The sequence below is a fragment of the Elgaria multicarinata genome, chromosome 2, assembly GCF_023053635.1.
Source record: "Elgaria multicarinata webbii isolate HBS135686 ecotype San Diego chromosome 2, rElgMul1.1.pri, whole genome shotgun sequence".
Classification (NCBI taxonomy): domain Eukaryota; kingdom Metazoa; phylum Chordata; class Lepidosauria; order Squamata; family Anguidae; genus Elgaria; species Elgaria multicarinata.
The window spans coordinates 93,028,772-93,042,988 of record NC_086172.1 but is presented as its reverse complement, the minus strand read 5'-3'; the positions used below and the strand labels follow the sequence as shown (position 1 = coordinate 93,042,988).

General features: G+C 39.5%; 1 protein-coding gene across 3 annotated transcripts in view; it reads right to left on the bottom strand.

The window, feature by feature from the left end:
* Positions 1-14,217, bottom strand: part of USH1C (USH1 protein network component harmonin) — a 63,659-nt gene that overhangs the window by 48,298 nt on the left and 1,144 nt on the right. For all 3 annotated transcript variants that reach the window (XM_063117201.1, XM_063117202.1, XM_063117203.1), the window contains exons 2-4: positions 9,373-9,440; positions 6,900-7,043; positions 5,376-5,514 (exon numbers count right to left, since the gene is read on the bottom strand). In XM_063117201.1, coding sequence (XP_062973271.1) covers positions 5,376-5,514; positions 6,900-7,043; positions 9,373-9,440 — 351 coding nt within the window. The remainder of the gene's footprint in view (positions 1-5,375; positions 5,515-6,899; positions 7,044-9,372; positions 9,441-14,217) is intronic.

Here is a 14,217-nt window from a genome sequence, read left to right as displayed (position 1 = left end):
CCATAATGAGTCAAATTTAATTCAATCCTGAAATAACTGATTTCAGGCCATATTTTCCAGCCAAGGAAATCACATACTGAACAGACGTTAGGTGATACAACCAATTACTGCCACGAACAGAGACTAATTTGTGCGCTCTCTCTCTCTCTCTGTCTGTGTTTTAAAATTTAGTCCCCATGGCTCACTTTAATCGGGCACTGGTAATACACTGCACCCCCAAGCAGTTTGGTGGGAAAGCTCTACCCCATGATTGCTCCAGGGCGCCCAAATACCCCTTCAACATTGCTTCTCAGACTAGTATTAATGTCCATTTGAAATTCTGTACCACAAATCCATTGGGTAGACAAACCTTTTGGGGCCAGTTGTCATTTTTTTCTAGGATTCCCTCTTTTCCTGCCCCCTACCTTACCTGGATTCCCTCTTTTCTTGCCCCCACCTTGCCAGATTCCTCTTTTTTCTTGCCCTGCTTTACCTAGATTTCCTCTTTCTTCCCCTTAACTTGATTCCTCGCTATCCCCTCAGATTTCCTTTTCCTCCCTGCTGCCACCTCCCTCCCTGCTGCTATTTCATTCTCCCTGCCCACTGCCGCATTTGCATCTTTCCTCCCAGCCCACCTGTTCTGTGACCCCTATACTAGGGTGACCATATGAAAAGGAGGACAGGGATCCTGTATCTTTAACAGTTGTATTGAAAAGGGAATTTCAGCAGGTGTAATTTGTATATATGGGGAACCTGGTGAAATTTCCTCTTCATCACAACGGTTAAAACTGAAGGTGCCCTGCTCCCTTTTAAATCTGGTCACTCTAGTATAGCTTTTGCAGCTTTAACTGTTGTGATGAAGAGGAAATTTCACCAGGTTCTCCATATACAAAAGACATCTGCTGAAATTTCGTTTTCTATGCAACTGTTAAAGACACAGGAGCCCTGTCCTCTTTTTCATATGGTCACCCTACCTAAACTGCCTTCTGCTGCTTCCAACCTGACTCCCCCACTTCTTCCCCTGCCCACCTGCCACTTCTGATGCCATCAACCCACCCGCTGCTGGTTCTTGGCCACCTGGCCACTGCTGCATGGGAGGTGGCAACAAGGGTCGTAGAGGGAAGGAGGAATCACCCCCAAATCACCTCCTTGCTTCTGTTAGTGACAGCCTCTGCTGGATCAAAGACACTTCCAAAAATGGAAGGTGCTTTTCAATTTGCAGAAGGGCGACTTTGGATAGAAGCCATGGGGATCCTTTTTCACAATAACAGGTTACATTTCAGGAAGCTCATCATTTTCTCTGAAAAAGCAGGATCTTACTTTTCACTGCAAAATTGAGGTCCCTCATACTCTCTTGGCACAACATTTCCCAAGAGAAGTGGAGAGACCCCTCTGGTCTTTTTATATGTCTGTGGATCACCTGCCAAAGATATGTTAAGGGAGATGATTCACAATTATAAGCAGAATACAATCTTGGTCATGCTCCACATCACATTGCAGATAAGGTGAACATTCTCTAGGGTTCAATTGCCCCTTTAAAGGGAGGTGAATTGTTTTGCAAAACAGGCCTCATATTTTGCCTTAATGCTATCATTAACTTTTGTGTTTATGTATGGACAGATAAACATGCATGTTCAAAGGTGGCAGAACGAAGCAAGTGATCCCTATTGATTTCCTTTTTGCCCAAATAAACATTCCGTACTGCAGTATGTGATTGCCCAAAACAGGAAAAATATTACAGCTCCCACAAAGAGGATTCTGAAAAGTGGGTATCTATGTTGGCACTCAATGTAGTGGATCTGATAATTCAATATATATAATATTCATCAGCCCCAGGCAGTTGCAATTAATACATCATATATGAAAAGAAACAATAAGACTAAGTGAAAATCAGCATTCACAGCAACATATCAAGGCTTCCATACTTTTTTTTTCTAGGCAGGCTCTTGTGACTTTAACAGCTCTGTAACTGATAGAAAATTTAGGAGAACTGTTGTTGTTATTGCCTATAAATTTCATTCATGTCATGTTCATTAAAGGCACAAGATCCTTGCCAAGAGACTAAGTGACAACTTGTGGGCCATGGTAAGATCCACGGAAAAAGTAATAGTTACCATAGATATTAAGAATGATATGCTTGCTCCACCTGCTGGACATTTTTTAAAATTGCAAAATTCTAAATGCAGGGTGGGTGAATTGTCCTCTTGAGTATCGGTTTTTTTCCAGTACAAATCACTACTAGGGTGTTCTGTATTTTCGCCCATGAAAATTTTCTTCATAAAATAGGGGATGTTTCAGGAAACAAAAACCTTCAGGGAGCACTTGCTTATTTTTTCTTCTTATTGTTCACAGCCTGTGCAGAGCTGCTTATTCTTTAATCCGTAACATTGGTGCCTTGTTTTAAAAACAACAACAACAACAACAACAACACAGAGGTTTGGGAGGTGATCCCATCCTATCAGGCTTCATCTAGGCGTATCATGTTGTTACATGGTCTTGGTTGTCACATAGTGATTTTATTTTATTTTATCTTGTACACCGCTCGGAATTTTGAATGGGGAGCGGTATATAAATATTGCAAATAAATAAATAATAAATAAAGGAATTGGCACTGGCTGCCAATATGCTTCCGGTTGGAATTCAAGGTGTTGGTAATGACATCTAAAGCCCCAAACAGCTTGGGACCTTGATACTTGAGGGAGCGCCTCTCCTTATATATGCCTGCCCGAGACTTGAGATCTGTTGGAAGAGCCCTGCTTCACGTCCCACCAACCTGAGACAGGCACTATGGTGGGACATGGGAGAAGGCTTTCTCTGTTGTGGCACCCTGGCTGTGGAATGCCCTCTCCTTGGAGGCCTAACTGGTACCGGCGCTGGCCTCATATCAGCACCAAGTTAAGGCTTTTTTAAAAAGCCTTTAATGGTTAAATTCACCAAGTTTGCACATTGTTTTAACTGTTTTTACGGTTTTTAAATTATATACTGGTTTTAACTTAATTCATGGTTTAATTTGGTTTTAGTTGTGTATATTTATTGTTTTATATTGTATGATTTTATCTGTACACCGCCCTGAGATCCTAGTGATATAGGGCGGGATACAAATGTTTTAAATAAATAAATAATAAATAAATAAATAAATAGTGGGCCTGTTCAGACAGCACACTAAGCCATGGTTAGGTTGTTAATCCTTTTGCAGCAAACGGTTAGTGAGCGTGTTTAAACCATGGATACGTAGCCACCATGGTTAGGAATGGTTCACATGGCATGGTTCACATGATACGCTAAGCCATAAGAGTTAGCACAAAATGCTTAACCACTGTGGCTTAGCGTGTTGTCTGAACAGGGTACACGTTTCTCTTATAGTATGAGCATTTCTCCCCTGGAATCAGAAATAGCATTTATGGCTATACGCAGTGTCATAAATATAATGCCTGTTGTGTGGGGGGCATCAGTATCAGAGGCCACTGATAGGTAATGCAGACAGGCAGAGCAATCTTATGTGATAGTGTGAATGAGATCCAGAGCAGAGCCAAGGTAGGACCTCAGTGTGCGTGGAGTTCTTCCCCCTTTCCACTAATGGGAGGGAGAATAAAGGGGCCTAAGATCATGCAATTCCTCAGCCATCTCCAACATTCCTACAACAGCTCCACCTCCCTCAAACCACTCTGTTTTCAGCCCCAGCAGTGCAACTTTCTCCTGCTGTCCACGGAGGATGGCCCCTCAATCAGCTTTCCAGGATTGCTCCTTAAAATGGTCAAATACATTTTTTATTTGGAATTTGTTAAAGGCTTTCCATATTCAACTTATCATTTAAATATGTATTTTATTTAATTTACTACATTTCTATACTACCGCCCAATAGCTGAAGCTCTCTGGGTGGTTCACAAATACAATGTTTCATGCTTCTCCTTTCTCTGCAAGGTAGTAAATTCCAGGGACAGCTGTTGCACACCCAGTATTCTTGTAAGGAGAGAATACAGGAGATACCAATTGTTTCTAATTATTTAGAACTACACAAGCTGGATAAGGGGAGTAGGTGCATTGTACATAACAAGCGCTGAAGTTCCTTAAAAGAAGCGCCGTCCCAAAGCATCCTTCTTGCCATCCAGTAGCTCAGATTTCTTTCTCTAACCAAATGCAAGTGGGCAGGGAGGGAAGAGATGTGGATACGTCAGATCCACAAGACTCTCAGCTCCTTTCCCCATCTCCACTCATCAGCTAGCTGGGTTCAGAGGTCCATCTAGCAGAAAATACAGGAAAGGAAGAGGAAGAGACTCAGGAAGGATCTGTTGCTCCCCTGCCTTGCTGGCAGGAACCCAACAGGGCATTAGATCATCAGAAGCTTCCAGTTTTGGAGGCTTCCATCTAGTGGGCCTCAATCTAATATCAGTGCACATTGAGAGACTGAAAACACTGAATAGGCTAAAAGAGAAAAATCTTTTCATGTATTCCTTTGTTATCACATTTTCAAAAAGGCTCCTTTAAAAAAAAACTAACTAACTGAAGTATAAGATGCAGAATCATCATGGTTTCAAATTTTCTGTTTTCATGTTTCCCTTTATTTCAATTATTCATAATCACATCCAGCTCCTTTTAGATAACAAAATCTCCAAAGATATGAGTATCTGGGAAAGCACCAAAAAAGAAAGATGAAATGCATGAAAACTGAAAAGGCTAAACACTACCCATTCAGGGGGGAAAAGAAAAATCACAGAAAAATAGGTCAATGCTATAAACACTTCAGTTACGTATCTTGACTGTACACACACACACACACGCACGCTTTAAGTGGTAAAGAAACTATTTAATTTCTCATAGTCCAGGAAGATGAATTATAATGGTATAGAGAAAAGGGAGCCAGGATCTGATTATTAGGATAGAAAATCATTATGCCTTTTCTTAGGCCACTTTTTTCCAGCTTAGAAAATGTGTGGAGGTTTAGTGAAATAATGCAGATGGGTGAAATTACAGAAGCATTTGGCTTTATCATGAGACGGCAATTTAGAACAATGAGCTGCCTGTCAACTCCCCTTATTCACTTGGTTTGCAAAAGTTTTAGAAAGTGTCTTGTACAGACTTAAGCTGATCCTTAACATCACCTATCAGCATGCCAAAGCAGGCAGCTACATTTGCTGCAAATTCCAGTTGGTTTTGTAGCACTACATAGATGGATTATAATAGATAAGAGTCCCAATAAGAAAGTGTGACTTCTCTTTGCAATTTTGTTGTTTGCCTAAGCATAGATTCATGTTTTTCATCCTCCTATTAGGGATTGTTTTAGTTAACTCGCAAAAATTTCTGGCTATGGGTAGGCTCATGATTTCAGCATTTGCTATCCTGGATAATACTACATGTAAGACATTTTCTAGGTAGAGGAGCCAAACCTTCCTTCTCACCTGAAGTCCAACACTGTCTGCTTGTCCACCTTTCATTAGCTGTGAAATAAAAAGGCCACAGGAAAATTTAGCACCTCCTCGCACACTAATTCCAAGGCCTTCAGGATGCAGGCGATCCAACCTCACCTCCTTCAGTTTCCTGTAAAAGTAGGCATAGGATAAGCAGTTGTGGCAACTCAAACCACTTGCAATTGCAGTTTAAATGTTCCTCCATGCACCATTATTCTTCAATGATGATGAGGGTTCAGACTTCTGAATAGAGTGGAGTGTATAATCCCAGTTAAATTTGAACACTTTTAATTAATCTGTGGCAAGAATGAAGAATTACATCAATGGCTATTTCAGCTTCTGGTGCCAGAAGGAAAAAAAAATATGGACATTTTATTTAGGAAACCTTCTATTGTGCAAGGTTTTTTTTATTTCACTGGCTCACTAACCTCTTGCAACTGAATTGGACTTTTGAAACTCAGATTTTAAAATATGCCTGCCATTTTGTGGCCATTAAAACCCTAAATACTGTTAGTGTTGTGCCTACATAAAACTATGCCAGTCCTAGGGAAGACAAGGCCTGAGAATAGGGAGCAATTATACTGTAGCTCATTACTATTCTCCCTTGCCCTAGTTGTGCTCACCATATTCATATAGAGCTGCCACCCATCTTTTGCCTCTTATTCTTTTAATTGCTGCATGACAGGCAGAAAATCGGCTGATATCACCTGTATTTCCAAATTGAAAAAGGCAGCACCTGTTCAATTTCTATCTGCTGTTCAGCTGTTAAAGACATGAGATTCCTACTAGAAAAATGGTTGCAACAACCTTAATCTCAGGGCATGGCTAGATGAGGGGGTGGAGGGTGACGATCTCACGATTTTATGATTGCGAAATCATCGCCCTCGTCTACACGCAGCACGCGATGTCCCAGGAGGAAGAGGACATCACACCCGCCATTTTTTTTTAAATCAGAAAAGAGCGTAGGAGCACTCCTGTGCAAAAGGTTTTTTTAAAAAAACACACACACCCCTTGCCCTCCCCCCGATGGACACAGAGCTCCTGAGGAGCTCCGTGCCCCATGCCTGGCTCCCGGCTCCTTGTGGTTACTTGCGAGGAGCTGGGACAAAACCAAGACGGTGGGCCACACATTCCGCTGTCTCAGGATCATCCTGAGACTGCGGAAAAATCAGAATAAAACTGTAGGGTGATACCCCAGGACAAGGGAGGGATCATCCTTCCCTGCTCCCGGGATCCCCTGTGCGTCATGTCAACACACAGGGATGATCCTGGGATGTTCCCTGGAATATTACCACGTCTAGCCATGCCCTCAGCCTCCACAAACCAAATGCAAATACAGATTCACAGACTGCTAGATCTTTAGTCAGCAAGGGAGGTGGGAAAGAGCTGCTCCTTCAGCCCCGGCCATACTGGGTTCTCGAGTAAGAATTTGCAACTCATAAGCCCAATACATATACATACATGGAAGCATATACACATTGTTCATATACAGACAGGAACATTGTTCAAACCTACCTAGATCGCTTAGGGGTCAACTGATCATACTCCACTTGATGTTTTAACGGTATAAGAGGACGGATAGCCTCAAACAATGGCAGTCGACTAGGTTCATTGATTACATACTTCAGATCTCCCACCAACACTGGAAGATTCATGGATCTACAAAATTTAAGATGGTTATACTGAGAAAGCATAACTAACTGCTGACAATATATAACCCTATGCATGTTTAGTCTACAACTCCCTGAATCCCTCTAGCCAGCATGACTGGCTGTGGTATTATGGGAATTGTAGGACTATTTTGCACCCTTAGTACATTATGTTCTCTGACTTTTAGTCATGCTGAATTCATTCCTCCCCTTGAAAGTATTTCTTCTCCTTCTTCTGAGAATGCAGTTCATTGAGTTAAAACAGAAATATGAGCATATAAGATTTTTTAAAAATCAAATATGGATAAAATACATGGATATATTCTCACTCTATTGATTGGATCCAGGGCTCATCTACACCAAGCAGGATATTCCACTATGAAAACGCTATGAAAGAGGTATATAAAAGGCAGGAGCCACAATACTGCTTTATCACGGAATTGAAGTGCACCAACAACTGTTGGGGCCCATTGACACATACCGCTTTCATAGGGCAATATCCTGCTTGGTGTAGATGAGCCCCCAGACTTAGTCAGTTGCATTTAGATCCCATTGAAATTATGACTTCAGTTCCATTGATTTCAGTGGTAAAGTGCAACCAACATAGTCTGGTTCTAATCCATTACATGTGGCTGTATCGCTAATTAAGAAAGATACAAGCTTCCAACTTAGATGTTAGCAGAAGAGAAGACAATGGAGGGAGGGAGAGAGGCATGGAAGACAGAGGCAATGCTAACAGGCCAACAATATACACTAAGTAGTTGTAGGTACTCAGGGGGTAAAGTGTGGCACCTTTGAATATGAAATATTTATCTGGCAAAAATAGATTTAGGGAGCTGAGAGATTTTACTGAAATCTGTGGACTATACAAAAGAATCTTTATAACAATATTGTACATTTTATTTAAGTATTAGTAACATCTAATACAGATGAGGCCGGGAAGATATACGTTTGGCGTATCAGTTTGGTTTGCAACTCCAGCAATGTTTTAAATAATTAACAATGGTGAATTCTTCCTGATTTCACAAACTGCAGGCGATGCTTTCTGAATGGAGAAGCAATTAGACAGTCCCAAGTGAAACCAAACCGGGTTTGTAGCCAAGGCCATACAAAAGTATAACACAAAGACCACATGGAAACTTGAAAACGTCTACATTTCACTCCACTGAGCTGCTATTAATTAAGATATGTCCAGAAACTATAACCACCAGAACCACTCGCCTATGAAGAATGGAAAAATATTCTCATCTTCTCTAACAACAACAAAATGAGCCAGGTTCTGTTTCAATGATTCGTGAGAGAAAGAACATATAGTATAACTCCACTAAAGTCAAAAATGGTATTCATATCTTGGTAACAACAGAATGCTTATAATATTTGTATTTTAAAAAATTATAAGGGCATTGAACAAAATGCTAATAAACATGTACTATTTCCAGAAAAATAGTTGTGTTAGCTTCTTGCAGCAAAAACATCAGAGTCATGTGACCCCTTAAAGACTAATACACTTAGTGTGGCATAAGCTTATCAATGCCAGGATGTTTATCAACCTGTTTTTGAATGGTCCCTGAAATTGTTTTACATACGTCTAAGCTTTAATGTAATTATCACTGTCTCTGTTTCATTACCCTATAATCTTACTGCTAACATTTTTTAAAAACACACACACACACACCTTCGCCCTACACCCACGTGTATATGTATCTGCCAACTTCAGATGGCATTCCATATATCTGATGAAGTGGCCTCTGGTCCATAAAATCTTCTGCCATAATAATTTTGTTAGGCTGTAGTCCTATACACATTTACCTAGGAGTAAGTCCATTGAGCTCAACAGGACTTACTTCTGAATACACATGCATAGGATTGCACTATTAGTCTCAAAGGTCCCCATAAGACACTTGAAATGAACTGCTGATTTCTGTGATAAAACCATAAATTAAGTTTTCAAATGTGGATAGATTAACTGTATGAAATCAAGCAAAGTGAACAACTGGATTTCATTATTTGTATTTTCAAATATGCAGATAGATTTTTGTTTCTTAAAGACAATTGTTTTGAAAATACATGTTATGCCCTCCATAACCCTATTATATTTCCATTTATTTATAGATATTGGAATAAGCCTCCAGGAATCAAGGAGGTTTATCATAAATAAACATGCTTATTTTGTGCTAAAGGCTAAACCCATTTTGCTAAAATGAAATCACAAATAAATTATTTTCTGAATTTTCTATGGGTTAAAATTGAGAGAAATTTTTCACTGTTAAATCTTCTTCCCACCCATGTGCCATGTTGCAATGAGTGAAAACAATAATAAGTATCATGTAAGAACTTACTGGTGGTACATACGCAGCACATCATACAGATAATCTTTTTCTGCTTCATTATCAACTAAAAGGTCAACCTGAAAAAAAAGAACAATTCCATTGCAATTCTCCAACAACAAATGAATGCTCAAGACTTCCCTATCTCATTAACAAAAAGTCAGCAATTAAAAAAAAAGTTTACAAGGTGCTTCTTGCAATCTTGAAATGAAAACCACACCTTTTTATTTTTAAGATTTTTTTTTAAAAAAAACCATGCCAGAATCTAAGTCATTTCACATCGCAGTGCAACACATTGTAATATCATATGATTCTCTTACCTGATAATGACTAAACTGTTGAATAAATATTTTCAGAAAACTTTTAGGCCATTCACTAACGTAGCACATGACCGTGCAACTAGAAATTATTGTGCCAAACCCAGCTATTTGCTGGGTTTAATGACTTTAAACTAGAAACGTCAGCATCCTCCTGATGATGATGTGCAGTGAACTAGATTACTCTTCTTAGATTGATACCTTGACAGAGCTTGCTGCTAGGTAGTTATTCTTTCTTCACTCTCTGTAACAGCAAAGTCACTTAAACTAGTATCAGATTACAAGATGTTCACTTTGCTAACTGTTAAAAACAAACAAAAAACAAATAAAAGTATAAACTCCCAGCATATCATATAGCGTAAGTTGCTTTTATGGGTATTCCTGAAACTATTGGACTTCCACTGCCTACTAGTTTCCATATCAATACAAGTAAAAGATTGTTGTGGTTATTTTTCTAAGAGCAAAACAGGTACTACATAATTCAAAACCAATTATCAGAAGAACATACAAAGCTATCTTATACTGAGTCAGACCATAGTTCTATCTAGTTCACTACTGGCTACTCTGATGGAAGAGGCTCTCTGGGGCCTCAAGCAGGGAAAGGAAGGGGCAGCACTAAGGGGGCTGGAAGCCATAAAAGGAGACAAAGCCTCAAAATATTGCTGGAAGTGGGGAAATGCATTATGAAATATAATGGGCAGTATCCAGTGTTGCCTGCGTGCCTCCATTGATTATGCTGCACAAGCGGGATCCACCGGAAGTTCACAAGAAGGCAGCACTTCCTAGAGCATCCCTGGAAATTAACCCAAATGCTGATTTCCAGAACATGACAGGACAGTGGAGCTCCTTTCTGTAAGCTCCATTTCAGAAATGAGAGGTTTGGGTTGTTTCTGGCTGCCTTAGCTTAACATTGTACCAGTGGTGCATCCCACTGGCCCATGGGCAGCATTAGGTATCGACCAATATGCCCAGTGTTCTTCATGAGCAAACTTACTCTGTTGATTTACTCAGAACATGTTTTCTGAAACAACCCTGCTTTCTGAGCGTCATCAGATGAGTGTTTTATAGCTCGCTTATTACTGGCCACATATGGATATTCGCGGGTCCTTTTGATGATGCTGTCTGCCTCCCATGCGTCTCCCACTCCTTGGGGTCCCTTTTCCATGAAAAAATAAGACCCAGAAAATCTGTCTTTTTTGGTTTGAAGAGAAATGTGTCACCATTTCCTGCTGTGTACAGGAAAGCAGCACAAAAAAGAAAGAAAGAAAAGCCCACTGAATAGGTCACATGGTCATTGTTTACTTACTTCTTCAGTGCCTGAAGAAAGAGGAAGCTGCTTGTCTCTATTGTGGAACAGAAGCATGATTCAAACCATAAAAACAATATCAATTTAAAAACAATCGATATTGTTTTTAAATCAATATTGTTTTTATGCTTTTGATGGTTTTAATTTTTTGTATATCTGTTTTTAATGTTCATTGTTTTTAATTTTTGTAAACCACCCAGAGAGCTTCAGATATGGGGAGGTAAATAAATGTAATAAAATAAATAAATAAATGCGATTCCCCTCCCCTCTCTGAAGAAGCTCTCTAAGATCCTTCTAATAGGAGATATTAGGAAATGAACTTGGAACCTAATGTATGCAGACCATGTGCTATACCATTGAGATATGGTCCATCTTTTAAAGGACAATATTAAACCATTTTCTCAATTGCCATCAATTTTTGCTGTACTTTTCTTTACTAACACACTATTAGAATCAATTATCAGTGATCCATGAATTCCAAATAGAATAATGTAGAGATGGAAAAGGCAATATACCCTTATGCATATGAACAGAATATTTATGAGAGCATGAACAAATTTAGTGGCTTTTGAATGTGCAACAGTGAATGGAACATTAACTCTCAAAGACTTATAAACAGTGCAGTAATGTTTTGTATAACATCATCTGGCCTTTCTAGCATCAACAAAGCATACTGAATAAGGATATAAATTATGACCGCTGGTAAATTTTGGAATCTGCATCTTGAATCCCAACTTGCTCCTCCATTCATGTAAGAGAGGTATTTCTGCCAATTCCTCCTCCATCTTCAGACCCCACACCATTGCCAAATGTTCCTAACCTCCAAAAGCAGATTTACAGGGGGTAAAAGGGTTCCAGAGGGAAGAGGGGGAAGGAAAGCCCCATTCTATGAATGTGAACTCTGTTCTGTTCTGTTAGGTTCCATATGTTTATTCATAGGAAATTATTTAGAATTACACAGGCCACTTCAGATTGATTTAAGTCATTTGGGCTGTTCACACAACATGCTAACCCACACTCAGTGGTTGAGTGTGGGTTGTTGTTGAATTGTGGGTTCTTTGTTGAACCGTATTGTCTGAATCCAGAACATTTTCTGCAGGGCAGCTTGTTAACCATGTAGTATGGCTTATTTTTCTCTAACAAGCCACCTTAAGTCCCCACAGTTGCTGGTTGGGTTGTTCGAGGTGGTTAACAAGCCACACTGCATGATTAACAAGCCACTCTGCAGAAAATGTCCTGGGTTCAGACAACATGCTAAACCATGGTTCCAAAAACAACCCACAGTTCTACAACACCCCCTCAACCACTGAGCAGCATTTTGTATGAACAGCCCCATTGTTAGTGTCACTGAGCTAGTCTGCATGTCATGCTAAGCCATGGTAGGTTTTTATTGTGGGTGGTTGCAGGGTGGGCTGGTATAATGTCTGAACCCAGAACATTTTTTTCCTGCCATGGGTTGTTTCTTGCAAACAAGCCACCCTTAGAACTCATGGGTTGTAATAGGGTTGTTTAGGGTAGCTTGTTATGGCGTCCAAACCCGGCAGGGAAATTTTATCACGGGGTGTCTGGAACGACTAGAGAGCCACCTGGCAAGAGCACTGAAAACCCCTGCTATTCCTCATGATCTTCTTTGTGCCACTGCCATTCTCCCCTATCTCTTCTCAAGCTCCCCACCTCAAGATGGATTTTCTTTTCTTCCACAGAAATCTTGAAAAAAGGGCAATGGAGAGTGTCCCAAATTCATTCACAATTTTTAATTTTATTTAATTTTCAGTCTTGCGCATATGTGCAGGTATGAATGTCCACTGCTAGGAAATTTGCATAATTTCCTCCTCAGTTTTACTGCTCTGCCTTAAAATTTGCACCATTTCCCCCTTTATTGTGCTGCTACACCATGAAATTTGTGCGTTTTTAGCCATCGAGGGTAGTGCCTGTGGTACCTTTATCCACTCAGTCCCTGCTCTGCCTTGAAATATCACAATCCCCCCCTATTCTAAAAGGTTGAAATGTCTCTTGTAAGGTTTATACTAAAATATTCTGCTATTTTTGGTCCTGCCCTTTTGCTTTCAACATTAGCCACCACTGGAATGTGTCCCCTGAGAGCTTCTCCAAAATGGCCCTCATTCAGGAATACCACTGGTCAAGATGCTTCTGCTTTAAATAAAAAGGCTTATTACTTTATATGTTGCTTTACTATTTACATTGAATTACTAATTTATATGTTACTTTTCTGTTGTGGCTGCTGTTTCATTTAGTCCCATCAGTGTTCTGAGTAACCGAAAGTTAATGAAGCAAGATTTTAACAAGAATAAAACTGAATAATCATGCCCAATAACACATGGGCCTTTATGGAAGGATTTACTAGGTTAAGATGGCCTGTAAGGGCTTATAATGTAAGTGCCTACTATATATTTGTGTTCTGTTTATATGTTTTGAAAATAATTTTAAACCATTTGAATCCTGCAATCTGTTACCCAAGAGTGCTTCATTCATTTATTGGGTCTGTAGTGAGAATAGGACTTTTAATAAGCAAATCTGATTGGTCCCAGAATGACTTATGAATATTATCAGCATAAAACATCACAAGTACAAGGTACAAAACCATAAATATTATGTTAGATACACACCACTGCAGAGTTGTCTGCTGCTGCCCAGCCCAATTCTGATAGCTGAATAGCAAAATGTTTTATTAGAAGCTCTGCAAAGTATCTTAATATTTTCTACATTAATGTTTATGACAGTTTTTCCTCATTTCAAAATATTTCTGGCAACCTGACTTAACATTTTGCTAGATAGTTGCTGATCTTAGTTATAAAAGAGAAAAGCGTGGTGGTGGTAGTTTTGTTTTATTGTATAGAGAGAAGCAGCTCTAAACACACTTACTTGGAAGAAACTCCATTGAAATAAATGGTAATTTATTTCCTGAAAAAATGTATTTATGAACAGGATGCCAAAGAGCAGTGGCCAAGAAGACATATTAGTAGAAGTTAAGCTGTACAAATTCAATTTCAAAATAAAAATGTAAGGCTTAAAAATAAAAATAAATCTTTTTCTGATTATATTCTAGAACTTAATATTAGGGAATGGGGAGAGAAAGAAATTTAAGGCCAGGTTTTTTGACAGTGGGGTTGTGTAGATGGTCTTCATTATCATTTGCATATCTATAACTAAGCACGGATATTGAACTCCAGTGCTTAGCACAGGTAAATAGTTTCTGCGGCAAACCCCTAAAAG